Genomic DNA, 13,219 nt, shown 5'->3' with positions numbered 1-13,219 from the left:
TATCAATTGTGGTAATTGATTTCAGACTATTTGGCTTGAAAAAGTTATTCCTGCTTGTCACAGAGAGTTGATGATACGTGACTCGTTTTCATGTTGATACTTGGTTTATTCGCCAGAAACTTTTAGGGATCATTCTAAATTACCTAATTTTATATTTCCTTAGAGTTTTTCCTTTTCCTTTTCTTCTTCTTTCTTTCACTTTTTTCTTTGTTTTCTTTTTGAGGGTTATGTTTGACCGATTTGGTTAATAATATTTAGTTATTATAATTTTTTTAAATGATAAAAAATGTCATTTCAAAAAAATATACACATTTAATTATTAATTTAAAGACTTAATGTGTCAATATATTCAAATTTTTAAATATACTTGTTATACGTAAAATTTTACATAGGATTCGAAAGTGAGCTAGACTTCGAATTGTACATATGCTAATAAAGCGAGTTCGAAAAATACATCAGGACGGCTTCGAAATGTCAAGGCAAGTGCGCCAAAAAGAGGAGTTTGCCCATCAAAATTCAAATTCAAACAACAATTAATGATTGGAGCGAATGATTTTCGAAAAACAATTGTCCTACACGTGATTGACATGCAAGGATCGAAGACAGTTACCAAATTTTCAAATTTTCTTATAAATAAAAGAAACTTGGGTTATTTTAAAGAATTCATTTGTAAAAGAGAAATATACTGCTTAAAATAGAAATGCCTCCACATGCGAACACTCAAATATTTTATAATTCTTTTCTTATACAACATGATTTATTTATTTTTTTGAGAAAATTGGTGGTTTAATAATGTTTTGACACATCGATCATTATTACATCTGACTATGAACTTTTCAAATAAGGGAACACTTTATAGGGAGTATTGCTATTTTGTGTTGTCTTTTTGCTAACCTTATATAATATGATATGATGACTAGGAACCAGTGGTTGACCTTTGTATTTGCATGGAGTGTCACCTTCCTTTTGTATTTTACTTCTTTTACAAATAGGACATTTCTTTTGTGCACAAATGAGAACGACACCATATTTTTTTAATTGTCCAAAACTTAAATTTCTCTTTGTTCGGTTTGTCGAATTTGAGAGTTTTTTTTTTTCTTCATAATTTTTTTATTAATGATTGTATGCTTCTTTTCTCCTTCTTTTGGAATGGAATATTGTGGTGAACAGAGTTACTCTTATGTCCAACATAGACAACATGGTAGGTGAGTTGAAGACCCAAACGAGTTTTAATCGAAAGGACCGAGTTATCGATGTTAAGAAATTCCAAATTGGATGTGAGATGATCTTTGCATGAGTTTATAAGTAGAGATAATTTTCCCATTTAAAAATTGGTTTTTGTAGAGTTGAGTTATGCTCAACTCCCAATTTTAATATGGTGCTATAGCATATGGTATCCTCCATGAACTTTTTCGCCGCTTTCCATTTTCTGGAGAATTTTCTCAATTTCCTTTTCTTTCATTTTACATATTTGTTTCCTTTTTTTGATCAATTTCAATCTATTCCATTTTTCCACCGCTTCTGATCGATCCAATTTTTTCGATCCAGTTTTGTTTCAATCTATCTAGCGTCCATTGGCATGGGATATGAACAATGTCAATGTCATCGTACAACTCCTCTCACATGTGCATAAAGTTTTAACAATCTAATAAAAGGGAATGCACGATGACATTGTTCATATCCAAAGGAAGGGAAGGATCCTCAAACCGAATATCCAAAGGAGAGGAAACCATACCTTTTTTTGCCCTTGTGCAGTCTTTGAAGACATGATCCAATTCTGCATCAACATTGTTACCGATTTTCATGTGCAAGTTGACCTTCATGAACCCAACTTAGAGTCCACATATCGGAAGTCATGAAGCCGGTGTGAGGGTTTATATAGGATTGGACAATCCTCACCTTTAAACCATGGTCAGGTGGACTTAGGTTAAATCCGTATAACACATTCCCACAATGGGAACAAAAATGATCAATCATCATTCCTTTATGGAACAACTTTTCAGTGGGAATACTATAATGAAAAATTCTCCAAACAATATGAATATGTTTTGGGATGGTGTGGATATTCTAAAGCTTTGACTAACACTCATAATTGGCATTACATACTTGATGAATATTGACTAACATTTTTTTCGGTACAAAATATTGACTAACATTTAATTCCTATATTATAGTTTTAATTTATTTTTATTTCTCAAAACATTGTTTTAAATATTTTATCATGTATATATATATATATGAAGAAACAGAGATTTTACATAATTGTTGGAATTACTGTTGGAAAATTGACATCCAACACAAATGCAAGATAGGATTTCGTGCAGTAAATTCACAATAAATCCAACCCTTCGCTATTCCTTGTCATGGCAGAAATTTTGTAGCACCAAGTTACCTTTTATTATGTCAGTGTTGGTAAATAATACAAAAAGTCTTTAGAAAAAAATGAAACACTAAATACTGAATACATATATTAATGATGAATTGTGAATACAACATCAAATACAACTCAATTTATCTATCTATTACTAATGGTCCTGTAAGTGTGTAGACCACTCGAGACTGTAGTAGTTAAACACAAGTTGTATTTCGTAAACTGACCGAACTTCGTAATCAAATAATATGTGTTCTCTGTTTGCGTTTTCATAACTTTTTTACTTTGAGCCAGGTTGTTGTTTTAACACTATACAATACAATGTAATTTGATTAATATATCCTTACCATTGACACTTACAAAGTTGGAATTACTTCATCGGCTGAGAATTCGATTCTGATTTATTCATGTCAAATCATCCTCTTCCATCACTTTTGCTTCCAAAGCATCCTTAACTCTTGCTAAAAGGGTTGACTTCCAAGACTCCTACACAAAAACAGTCGCATCAAACTTTAAAAACATGTAGAATTTGATAGGACATGAGAGAATAACAATCCAATATGTCTCTTGATAAAACTGAAAACATGTTTTTGGCTACTTCTTGAAGATTGCAAAAAGACCATTCAATTAAAAATAGAAGGATAGTAACAGGTTTGAGACCAAAATGACATGCACTAAAGTAACTTTGTATAGTATGGACCCAATAGATACACTAAAAGTTGCAGAAGATGATATTATGGTGAAAAGGTGCAAATAGCATTAACACAGAAACCAGACACGACACTGACATGGCATCTCAACACCAGTAATAATTGAATGTGACCACATGAGTCAGTGTCGAGTAACCATTTTTCCCATGTATTTATTATTAATTGGGTCTTGGGACATAAGGATATACCAAGTGGGTTATGCTTTCAAACTCCTTGACTACTTGAGTAAAACTTGCAACATCTTCGTTATCAATTGATGCAGCCAAATCCTGAATTTTGATAATAACTTTCAAAGATCAAAATAAACAGCAATCAAGAAAAAAAGTAGCAAGCCAAGCTACTATTAAGACAAATTTTCTTATGGTGTTTAAGGGGGACAAGGAATTACTCCAAATAAACAAAACTGCAAAGCTAATATGACAGGAAAGTTCAATTACTTACAGCCAAAAATTTGTATTCACGAGTTCTAGAGAATGTTGGATCCAAGTCCTACTTGATGAAAGGAAAATATGTTAAAAGTATGAATGTAAATTAATATACTCCAATACCAATAAGAAACATTAAAAAGAACCTGATAGCGCTCCAAGGCGTTGGTAATTGCAACAATATCCCCTTTACAAAGCTCGCACAGGCCAGAATTAAGAAGATACCCTCTGACTCCATATTTCAATAGATTGTTGCTCAGAGATTGTTGTGCAATATCTTCATAAATCTTAATTGCGTTCTGATATCTGGTAAATATCAAGTCAATCAATATAATTCAAGATTTTATGATTTCTAATCTGGATCTTCCTTAATCAGATATAGAAAAATTGAATTGAAGGGAACCGAAAGAAAAACACTAACTGTTGAAGTTGAGCAGACAATTGTGCAACTTTCTGTTTACACTGGATCACAGAGGTTGCTGCATCCCCGCGAAAATCAAAAAGTTCCGAAGCCCTCTCAAAATATGATTTAGCATGCTCTAAGTCTTTATCAAGCTCATACAACTCACCGATTTCCTAAATCCAGAAAGATAAAGGGTTTAATCTCGATATCAAAATCCATAAATGAAAGAATTAACAGTATGCATTAAGAATGAGGGCATAATACTAACATCAAAATGCATGTATATGAATTAGTTGTCAGAATTGGGTGAATAGAAAACAAAGGCACATGCCAACAAGCTTGTCCGAATCTTTAGGACTTGGTCGTGACGTAAAGGAGATTGAAACAATCGCTTGGCTGCCTTTCACTCTCCACAACTCAATGCTGATATGGTGACACAAATGGATGGGGGCATATAGGATAGTCAGAGGAAAATTTTGAAAAAAAATTGTTCTGAGAATAGAAAATTATGGGAAATTGTGATGAAATTAAGCCAAACAGTTCATCACACAGAGATGACGGAAAAGGATCAGATTTGAGGAATCTTGATATGGATGAGTACAGAGTAAGTACTGCATGGAAATTAAGAAAATGGAGCTGCAAGATGACCCCATTGAGTGGATCACTAGGGCATAGACTTATTGAGGTAAGCACAAGATGGACTTCCGTGGGAGATGTTGCGGGGGAAAATAGTGACATGGTTTGGGGGGTGACAGTATATATTAAAATCCTTTCCAAGAATTGACTGAGTTGGAACAAAAAGATTTTGCGGAGTTTATCGACGTATTTGAGGTTCTTTTGTCACAAGTTAAGCGTTTTCTGGAAGATAAATAGAATTCAAGCCCTCCAATATAGAGAGAAACACACTTGCGTTCAGAACAAGAAACACAAAGTGGCGTACGAAAACAGGGTCTTCTAGTACTATTTCAAGGCCATATATCAAAATGGTCGACCGGTCTAGGACAAAGATAAGTGGAACCTTTCAAGTGCAGTATATTCTGAGAAAAAGCGGACAGAGAGATATATCTGTATGCCTGCCATGAAAATCAGAGGTCTGCACGAATTAACATATCAAGAATTCATTGAGATGAAAAGCAAAGGATCATGCTTTAGTTGTTGAGGAAATTTCCATATCTTACATTGATATGCAAAAAACCAATTATGATTAGTGATCCTGGGAGAATAATAAAGAATTGAACAAAGAGTGGAGATAGTGGCAATCGAAGTTGATGAAAAGTTAATTTCCTACAGTCAGCCTAAGAGTAAAAAGTTGTTTGGTCTTTGAATGTATTAAGCACTATCATCACTAGAGTCTCTGAATATATCAAAACTACAAAAAAAAAAAAAACCTTTAAATTTGTCTTTCGTTAGTTAGTTAGTTAGTTAGATTCTCGAATGTGTATTCCATCTGCCAGCTTAGTCAATAGTTCCTGATACATTCAGGGACTATAGTGACAACGCTCTGTACATTTAGGGACCAAAATTACTATTTACTCCAGCCTTATTTGGGGACAATGATGATTTTTAAGACACGTAAAGTGAAGGAATCAATTAGGCATCATAGGAAACAACAAGACTAAATGCCTGATAGTAGTTACGTACGGTTAGTTGGTTACGAAATAATTAGTCATGGAAATTGTTAGTAAGTTTAATAGATGTGATTAGGCCGTTAGGATTAGAAAATAATATTTGCATAAAATACTCTATGGAATAGACTTGGTCTCTGGGACAAAAAAGTGCATTGATGTAACTTTGTAACAGGATGTAAGTTTGTCTGCATCTAAGATGTGTACACACACGTTGTGTGTGTGTGTGTGTGTGTGCGCATAAATGCAGAATGTACCTTGCAATACCTTGCCGCCATGATGTGTTGACCAATTTCTGTGAAAATAGTTACTGCTTGATTTAAGCATGTAATAGCTCCTTAAAACATCAAAACAGAAGCAACAAAAGTTATTGCAATCATTTAAAGTTTCAAACAACCAAAGTGAAATATAATTGTATGTTTGGTTTTGCGGTGAGAAAAATTGATTTTGGCAGAATTGATTATGTAAAATTGTTTCTGATCAAAATTGAGTTGAAGATAAAATAATTTATGTTTGGATATATTCATGTAAAAGTGAATTGAACAAAAAATTTGAGTGTAAAAATTAACTCTAGAATCAGAAGCTACAATTTCTAGCTTCATGTAGAATCAACTATGGAGGCAGAATCAATTATACTTTAGAGAAATCAAACAAGTCAGAATCAATTCTACAACTCTAGAATCAATTTTAGTTACTCTAAAAGTTATGCTTAATCAACAAATCTTAGCATTTATAAATCTCTATAATAAGCACCTTTTGTAGATGTTTTCTTGTAACAATGGGAAGCATCTACATAAGCTTTAGCAGCATCAAACTTGTTATCTAACTGTATTACATACAATTGCAAATTATTAATTAATTTATTTATTATGTATCATCATATATTATAAAACAACACCACAAAATATCACATATAACAAAGTATGAAAAATCATAGTAATGAACCTTGATATGACATTTAGCTGATTTGATGAAGATTGAACCTGCTTTGTCCCCTGAAACAAACCAAATAACCCATCAACAACACATTCACACTAGAAATTACCATAATACCCCAGAGTAACCCAACAGAGAAAGTTTGAAACTTTATCAACTTGCTAATGAAAAAATAAATACCCAAAAGTTCAAATACTAAAATTAATCATTTAAGATTTCAAACAAAGTGAAAAATCATGATGGGTGGTGGTTATGGTTATGATGCAAGAAGCCAAGTTTCCAAAATAGCAATAATATTTTTTTTTTGAAAATTAAAAAAAGAAGTTTTAAGTGGAAGAGTGTGAGAAATGAACATGATTTTCCGAGTTTGAATGATTTAGCGGATTTAAGGAAGAGTTCAGCGGCATCTTGATAATTGGAGCCAAACAAGGCGCAACAACAGAAGAGCTTTTTCTCCGCTTTGTTCGCCAGTTGTTGTCCTGTCTGTATGTGATCAGCCATTAGATTTTTCGGAAGGGGAAATGCAAAGTGCAATCTAAGGGATGCTGAGGTTGCTCCTTCACATCATTGCTCAACTTTATAGTACAAATTATTTTATTTTATTTTGGTATTTGATTTAAGAGTTTAATTTGTATGAATCGTCAGTGTAATATTTTTTTACACATGCATCCAATTATATGTTACCACATCATTTAATGAATGTGACACATCACCATATATGATGTATTGTTAAACATCATATATGATGTGTTGATATATTATTGGACAAATTAAATTAAATTCTTGATTTTATTGTAGTACAAATTTTTATTGTAATAATAATGAGTAGCACTCATTTTTATAAAAAATAATATAAATTAAATACATCGATCATTTAATAAATTTTAAAAAATAAATTGTTTCATATAAAAAGGAAAAAAAAATTGTTTATTATAATTGTGTTCATATAGTTATAGATTAACCGTCCGATTTAATGAAATAACCAAGATCATTTTGATTCATATTTATCATAGTCGTCCGATGTGAAATCAATAGATCAGATTAACTATTGCATATTATTGCGTCATTTCTAGACTGCAGTAAATCCTAGTCCCATAAAAAGGATAGGATGAAATAACTATATATTCCATTCCTTTTCCAAAAAAAAAAACTATATATTCCATTCAGTTTTAAATATAAACAAAACAAAAACAAAATAATTTCATTGAATAATCAATAAATCTTATCAATATTATCGATCAGATTCATCAATTATTTAAGAAATATAAAAAATATTTTTTTGCTTGCATTTGAATCCGGAGAGATTATAATATTAATATTTTTTATTAAGGCTAGACTTATTAATGTTTTAAAAACTAGACTAAACATCGAATTAGCGTGACCTTTGATTCATGGTTCAATTTGTTTAACCGATCCAAATTAAAACTGCAAACCATTCCAAATTAAAACCGCAAGCCGATAAAAAAATGCAAAAAAACTTGAATACCTTTTTTTTTTGTGTTTGGATGTCCTTCTGTCAAAATTCACCAAATCAGATTTTGAATTGATTTTTCAAAATCGATCCAAACCGAACCAAACCATATACATATATTTTAATACTTATTTATCTTTATATTATTATGATATATTGCATTAACATCTTATTTGTTGGTTTTTAATTTTTGTAATACTACTTATTAGTTTAATTTAATATTATTTTTTTACTATTTCATACGTTTCAAATATAATCCATAATTGTGATGCATCTTCTACTCTTTCTTTTTCTGTCCATCACTTTTTTCATGTTTTAGCAAGATCTGACCAGTTAAATTTAATGAACCGCCGATTTTTCACCAGTTTAATGGTTTTTCACAGTACCATGAACAAGCGGTTTTCAAACTCTAATAGACTGAACACATGCTTGATTTTTGGTTTTTAGATTGAACCAAACGAACTGACATGTCCGATCCGATCTTAATTACTTAGATTGAAACACAAGAAATAATAGCATTTAACCAAAAAAAAAAACAAACTAATGCTGATATGTTAATTTTTGAAAATATTGTTGATTAATTATCGTCTAATACTAATTGGTTCAATATGTTAATAATTAAATTAAAAAAATTGGTTAAATATTTTGTCTTCATTACCATGATTGGTTCAATATGTTACTAATAATTAAAAAAAAATGGTTCAATATCTTGTTTGATCAAGAAATAATTCTATCAATTCATGAAATTCAACACCATCTTCAAATAAATTATGTACATCATTATTGACGGCTGTCACCATTCATCGTTAGACGTTGATGACCATCAGGCCTCCCAAACTCCCACCTGTCACCGACTGTGACGTCCAGACCAGGGGAGCTCATCACGAGACCCTGACTGTCGGACAAAATAAGAAAAATATCACTACATAAATACTCAATATTTCCTATATATTATACTATTTATTAATTTATTAATCAAGTTAAAAAAAATTGCACCTCCTAATTTAGGGTCCTGAATTCGCCTCCCTCTTCCTCCCAAGTTATAGTTTCCTTTTGTTTTCACGTACTGTTTTTTTTTTCTTCTTTAGTTTTGTGTGGCCAATTCTAATAAGGTCGTTAGGTTTTCTTTATGAAAAAGTCATAAACCCACTTGCTATTCACACCTCCTAATTTCCCATCTTTTTCCTTAAGTTTCTATGGTTTTACTGACACATCCCACCTTTTTACTAATAGCTACACAACTCATTCTTACTCTCCCACTATAATTTTACTACCTTTTTACTATGCTAGAATTTTTAAGGCAGTGGAATTAAAGTCAAATGATCTTATTAATACTCTCATATTGATAATAATTTTATAAAAGTCAAAATGATATTTTTGTTCAAATAAATCAGGAAATATTTAATGATATTCTATATCAGTATATATCTATATTTAAATGGTCAAATAAGATTTAATGACATTTTTTTTTTTTGGTACAAGATTTAATGACATTCTATAAAATAGAACTATTTTACAATAACAATACACTTTCCTGTCTATATAATGGAAATGATGTTAGGCTTCTTCTTCACAAGTAGTGAAATATAATTTGAAATTTTCGGTCGTAATATTGTATTTTTAAAGTCTACAAAATGGCCTTTCACAACAATACATCTTTCATTTTTGTTGTGTTATGCATTGTTTTGATTATTGGTTCAGGTAATAACAAACATTAATTTTATCTTCTAAATGTTTTTCTTTTTATTGAAAGTTATTTTTTTAAACTGTGATATGCATAATATTTTTAACTTATGATTGATTCAGGATGTGTTACTAGTTTGTTGGTTCCTCCTGGAGGAGAATGTACAGAGCCTTGTACTGCAACATGCGATAAAGATTGTCAAGCCAAGGGATTTCAAACTGGACAATGCTATTCTCGACTTGAAAAGACGACTTGTTGTTGTTTTCATTAAAGAGTTATAATGTATCATTACAATCAAAATAAATAAACACACGCTCTTCAATTTAGCTTTGGAATTTACAATACGCTCTTGTTGTTGTTTTGTCGTTGCCTCTCATGCTTGTGTTTCATGGGTTTAAGAGATGTTATCAAAACTTTTAGTTTGCGAGATTTCTCTTTCCTCAAATACTTTCTACATATATATATCACTTCCATGAAATTCAAACATAAATGAGGCCCTTACACTATCACCAAGTTGGTGATATTGACTATTCTGATTCATATCCACAATACATGGCCGCTTTCTATATTGCAGCGACCGCAAGTGTATAGTTGATTTTAAAATGCTAAGTGTATTTCACTTATCGTTTGCTTGAGTTTAAACTATTCTAATAGATTATTGAACAATATGGTTTAGTCTGTTGATCATAGGAATTGTGGATGAGGAATTCCACATGTTTATGAAATTTAGTAATAGATGAGGTATTCTAATGCTCTTAGCCCTCACACTAATATATATTAGCGACTAACTAGTCAGACCTCTGAGACCAGCTCACCTTAAAGTGACACCTGATTATAAAATTTGACAAGATTAATTAATTAATTGTGTTACACTTTTACTTATAGATTTGTTATGATTAAATCTTGATTATGGTGATCAACTGATAAGGATTAATTCTGGAAATTCTTACTAACCAAGATAGAATTAGAAGGAACACACTGTGACGAAATGAAGTGACTATCTTACCCCTCACTATTTGATTTCATATAAACAGGTTAAAAGAGAAAAAGAAGCAATGTAATACCTCAAAGTGACTATCTTATTCCCCACTATTAGATTTCATATAAACTCCAACATTTTGTATGATGATTACGGAATCTTAACAATTAAGGACTTCATGTAAATCATGCATGGTTTTATAATGTTTGATTATAAATATTTTTTAAATCTATTATATATATAAAAAAAAAAAAAAAAAAAACTAACCCAGTATCTTTAAAAAGTGGTGAGATTTACCCAACCTTTCATAATTTGAATTTTGAGGTATTTACCTATCATCCCATAAGAATAAGTCACTAAATTTACATGTGATACCCCAATTAACTTATTCTTATTGGTTGATGGATAAATATTTCTTAGTTATGGCTAGTTTAAAAAAAACCTTAAAAAGTATGACACAACCTAAGAGTATATATAAACATCTTACGCAAGTTGTAATTTTATCTTCAATTGAAATTATATTACAAACTATAATATAATAATAAATAATAATATAAATATTATTATTTATATTTAGTCAAGTAAATCGATTTGTTAGCCCTACTAGTATGAGGTAGCACCAATGGCACACGTACACCCGTACTTTAACTCCTTGTTGGAGTTGTTTAACCCCTATGAAATATAGGACGCAGTACTAGTGTAGCAACAAAAAAAATTGGATAACATAAACTTAAAAAAAAAAAAAGGATTTTAGATAAATTAGTCTTGTTTTTTTTAATCAATTAGTATGACTCTAACATGAATGTGATATATCATAGATCATTGACGTAACCTATTTAACACCTTTTTTTAATAAGATATTTCACACGTTTTTTCTTTGACAAGATTATTTCCATACCTATAGTCTATAGACCATAATGTTATTGAGTTCAATATTTATTTTTCCTCCTTTTATTAGTAAATATTTTGACTTCTTTTTTCGTGAAAACAAGTGCACGCCAACTATTTTGGCTTCCAATTTTGTAGTAGAAATAAGCTCAAGTTTTGCAAATATTGTTTGAATAATGAAATAAGAGCACTCATACATAATTTTAGAACCGACTCAAAGATAGCAACCTTAACCTTCAAGATTTGGAAGATCCGTGAGCATAACATTCATTTGATGGTCAACAAAGTGATCCTCAATGTGAACAACAGTAAGCAAATGGCTCTTTCGAAGCAAACGGTAACTGAATTCGACCGACAACATTTAAACGAAATCAGACGCCCATTTACCATAATCGACACGGAAGCGAATTATTCATCATTATCTATTTAACAACCGATTAATGTATTCGTTTGGTTTAATATTTCTTTTCTAACTGGTAATAAAAATTAACAAATTTAATTTTTATTGAGATACTATTTATTTTATATAAAATTTATTAATTTCAATTTTAAAAATAATAAATACGATAAATTTCCATTTAAGTAAATATTTAGATTTTTACAATTGCCTTGATATTATTTTTAATCTTGAACCAACCTCTGGATAACTTTAACTTTAAAAAAGTAACTATCCTCCGGAATATAAACAAATAAATAGTATCATATTGTATGCCTAGTTATATTACCATGCTGATGCTAATTAATTTAGATGTTGATTTTAGTCATGCATCACAACAGATCCGGATTCCATGCAATATAAATTCCATGCAGTTTCATGTAGTACTAAATCGCAGCCTTCCATTTAAAATTGGCCGATTCTTATATTACATACAATTTTGTAATATAATTTCAACCGTCGATTCTAAATCGAATGTTCCATATCATTAGTTACTACGTGACACAGTATAACGGCATAAAATCTTGCTCCATCACAACATAGCACATGTTAAAGTAGCTAGGACCAATGAACCACTAGTGGCATTGCATTCATGAGATACTAAAGATTCCCTTCGGTTTCTCTAGACTCTTAAGTTGATTTGCAATCAAATGGAATTAATGATTTTTACTTTCTTCTTAAAATACAATAATTTAATATGTAAATTCTTATATATAAAGAAATATTCCATCCAGCTGATCTTGATGGACATGGAAGCTATGGTGGGGTTCATTTTTTGGTAACATGTCCAAGTCAAATTGAAAATTGATGATGACCCTTCTTGCATATTTCTTCTCTTCTATATGTCTTTATTTTGCTTGTATATATGTATTGCATTTGTTTCCTTATGTTTACATATTCTGAAAGATTGTGGTGTGATGTACTTAAGCACGTGTACAAAAGTTTCAAATATAACTATGAGAAACACTATAAGGTCCCAATAATTTTGACTTTTTATGTGTGTGTGTTAAGTGTCAAAACTCATAATATTTATTGATTTGTTTTATAAGTAAATTTAAATGGAAAACCCAACTATTTGTAAATGAGTTTTTATCAGCGAAATTAGTTAGTTTAGTTATTTTCACCTTTTTTTTTATCACTTTTGTAGAATTTTGGAGTTAAATAGATAATGAGCTTAACAGAACCAAGATTCCAAGTCTCATTTTCACTAAGCGAGCACAACGAGGTCAAAGCGAAACAAGTCAGAAAGGAACAAAGTTTTAAGGTAGATGACTTCCCTAAGCAAAACAAC

At 30.7% G+C, this 13,219-nt stretch overlaps 1 protein-coding gene across 1 annotated transcript; it reads right to left on the bottom strand.

Moving 5' to 3' along the window:
- Positions 1-2,443: 2,443 nt before the first annotated feature.
- Positions 2,444-7,061, bottom strand: LOC123892719 (alpha-soluble NSF attachment protein-like). The gene is made up of 9 exons (XM_045942577.1): positions 6,824-7,061; positions 6,480-6,529; positions 6,288-6,360; positions 5,792-5,871; positions 3,928-4,082; positions 3,653-3,812; positions 3,523-3,570; positions 3,270-3,350; positions 2,444-2,857 (listed from the first exon to the last, which is right to left on the bottom strand). Exons 1-9 carry the CDS (start codon positions 6,969-6,971, stop codon positions 2,777-2,779), a joined length of 876 nt encoding a protein of 291 aa, XP_045798533.1. The 5' UTR covers positions 6,972-7,061; the 3' UTR covers positions 2,444-2,776.
- Positions 7,062-13,219: the final 6,158 nt, after the last annotated feature.

Source organism: Trifolium pratense, linkage group LG6 (assembly GCF_020283565.1).
Source record: "Trifolium pratense cultivar HEN17-A07 linkage group LG6, ARS_RC_1.1, whole genome shotgun sequence".
Lineage (NCBI taxonomy): Eukaryota > Viridiplantae > Streptophyta > Magnoliopsida > Fabales > Fabaceae > Trifolium > Trifolium pratense.
Note: the sequence above shows the minus strand (reverse complement) of the source record. Positions and strands in the feature narration are given on the sequence as shown.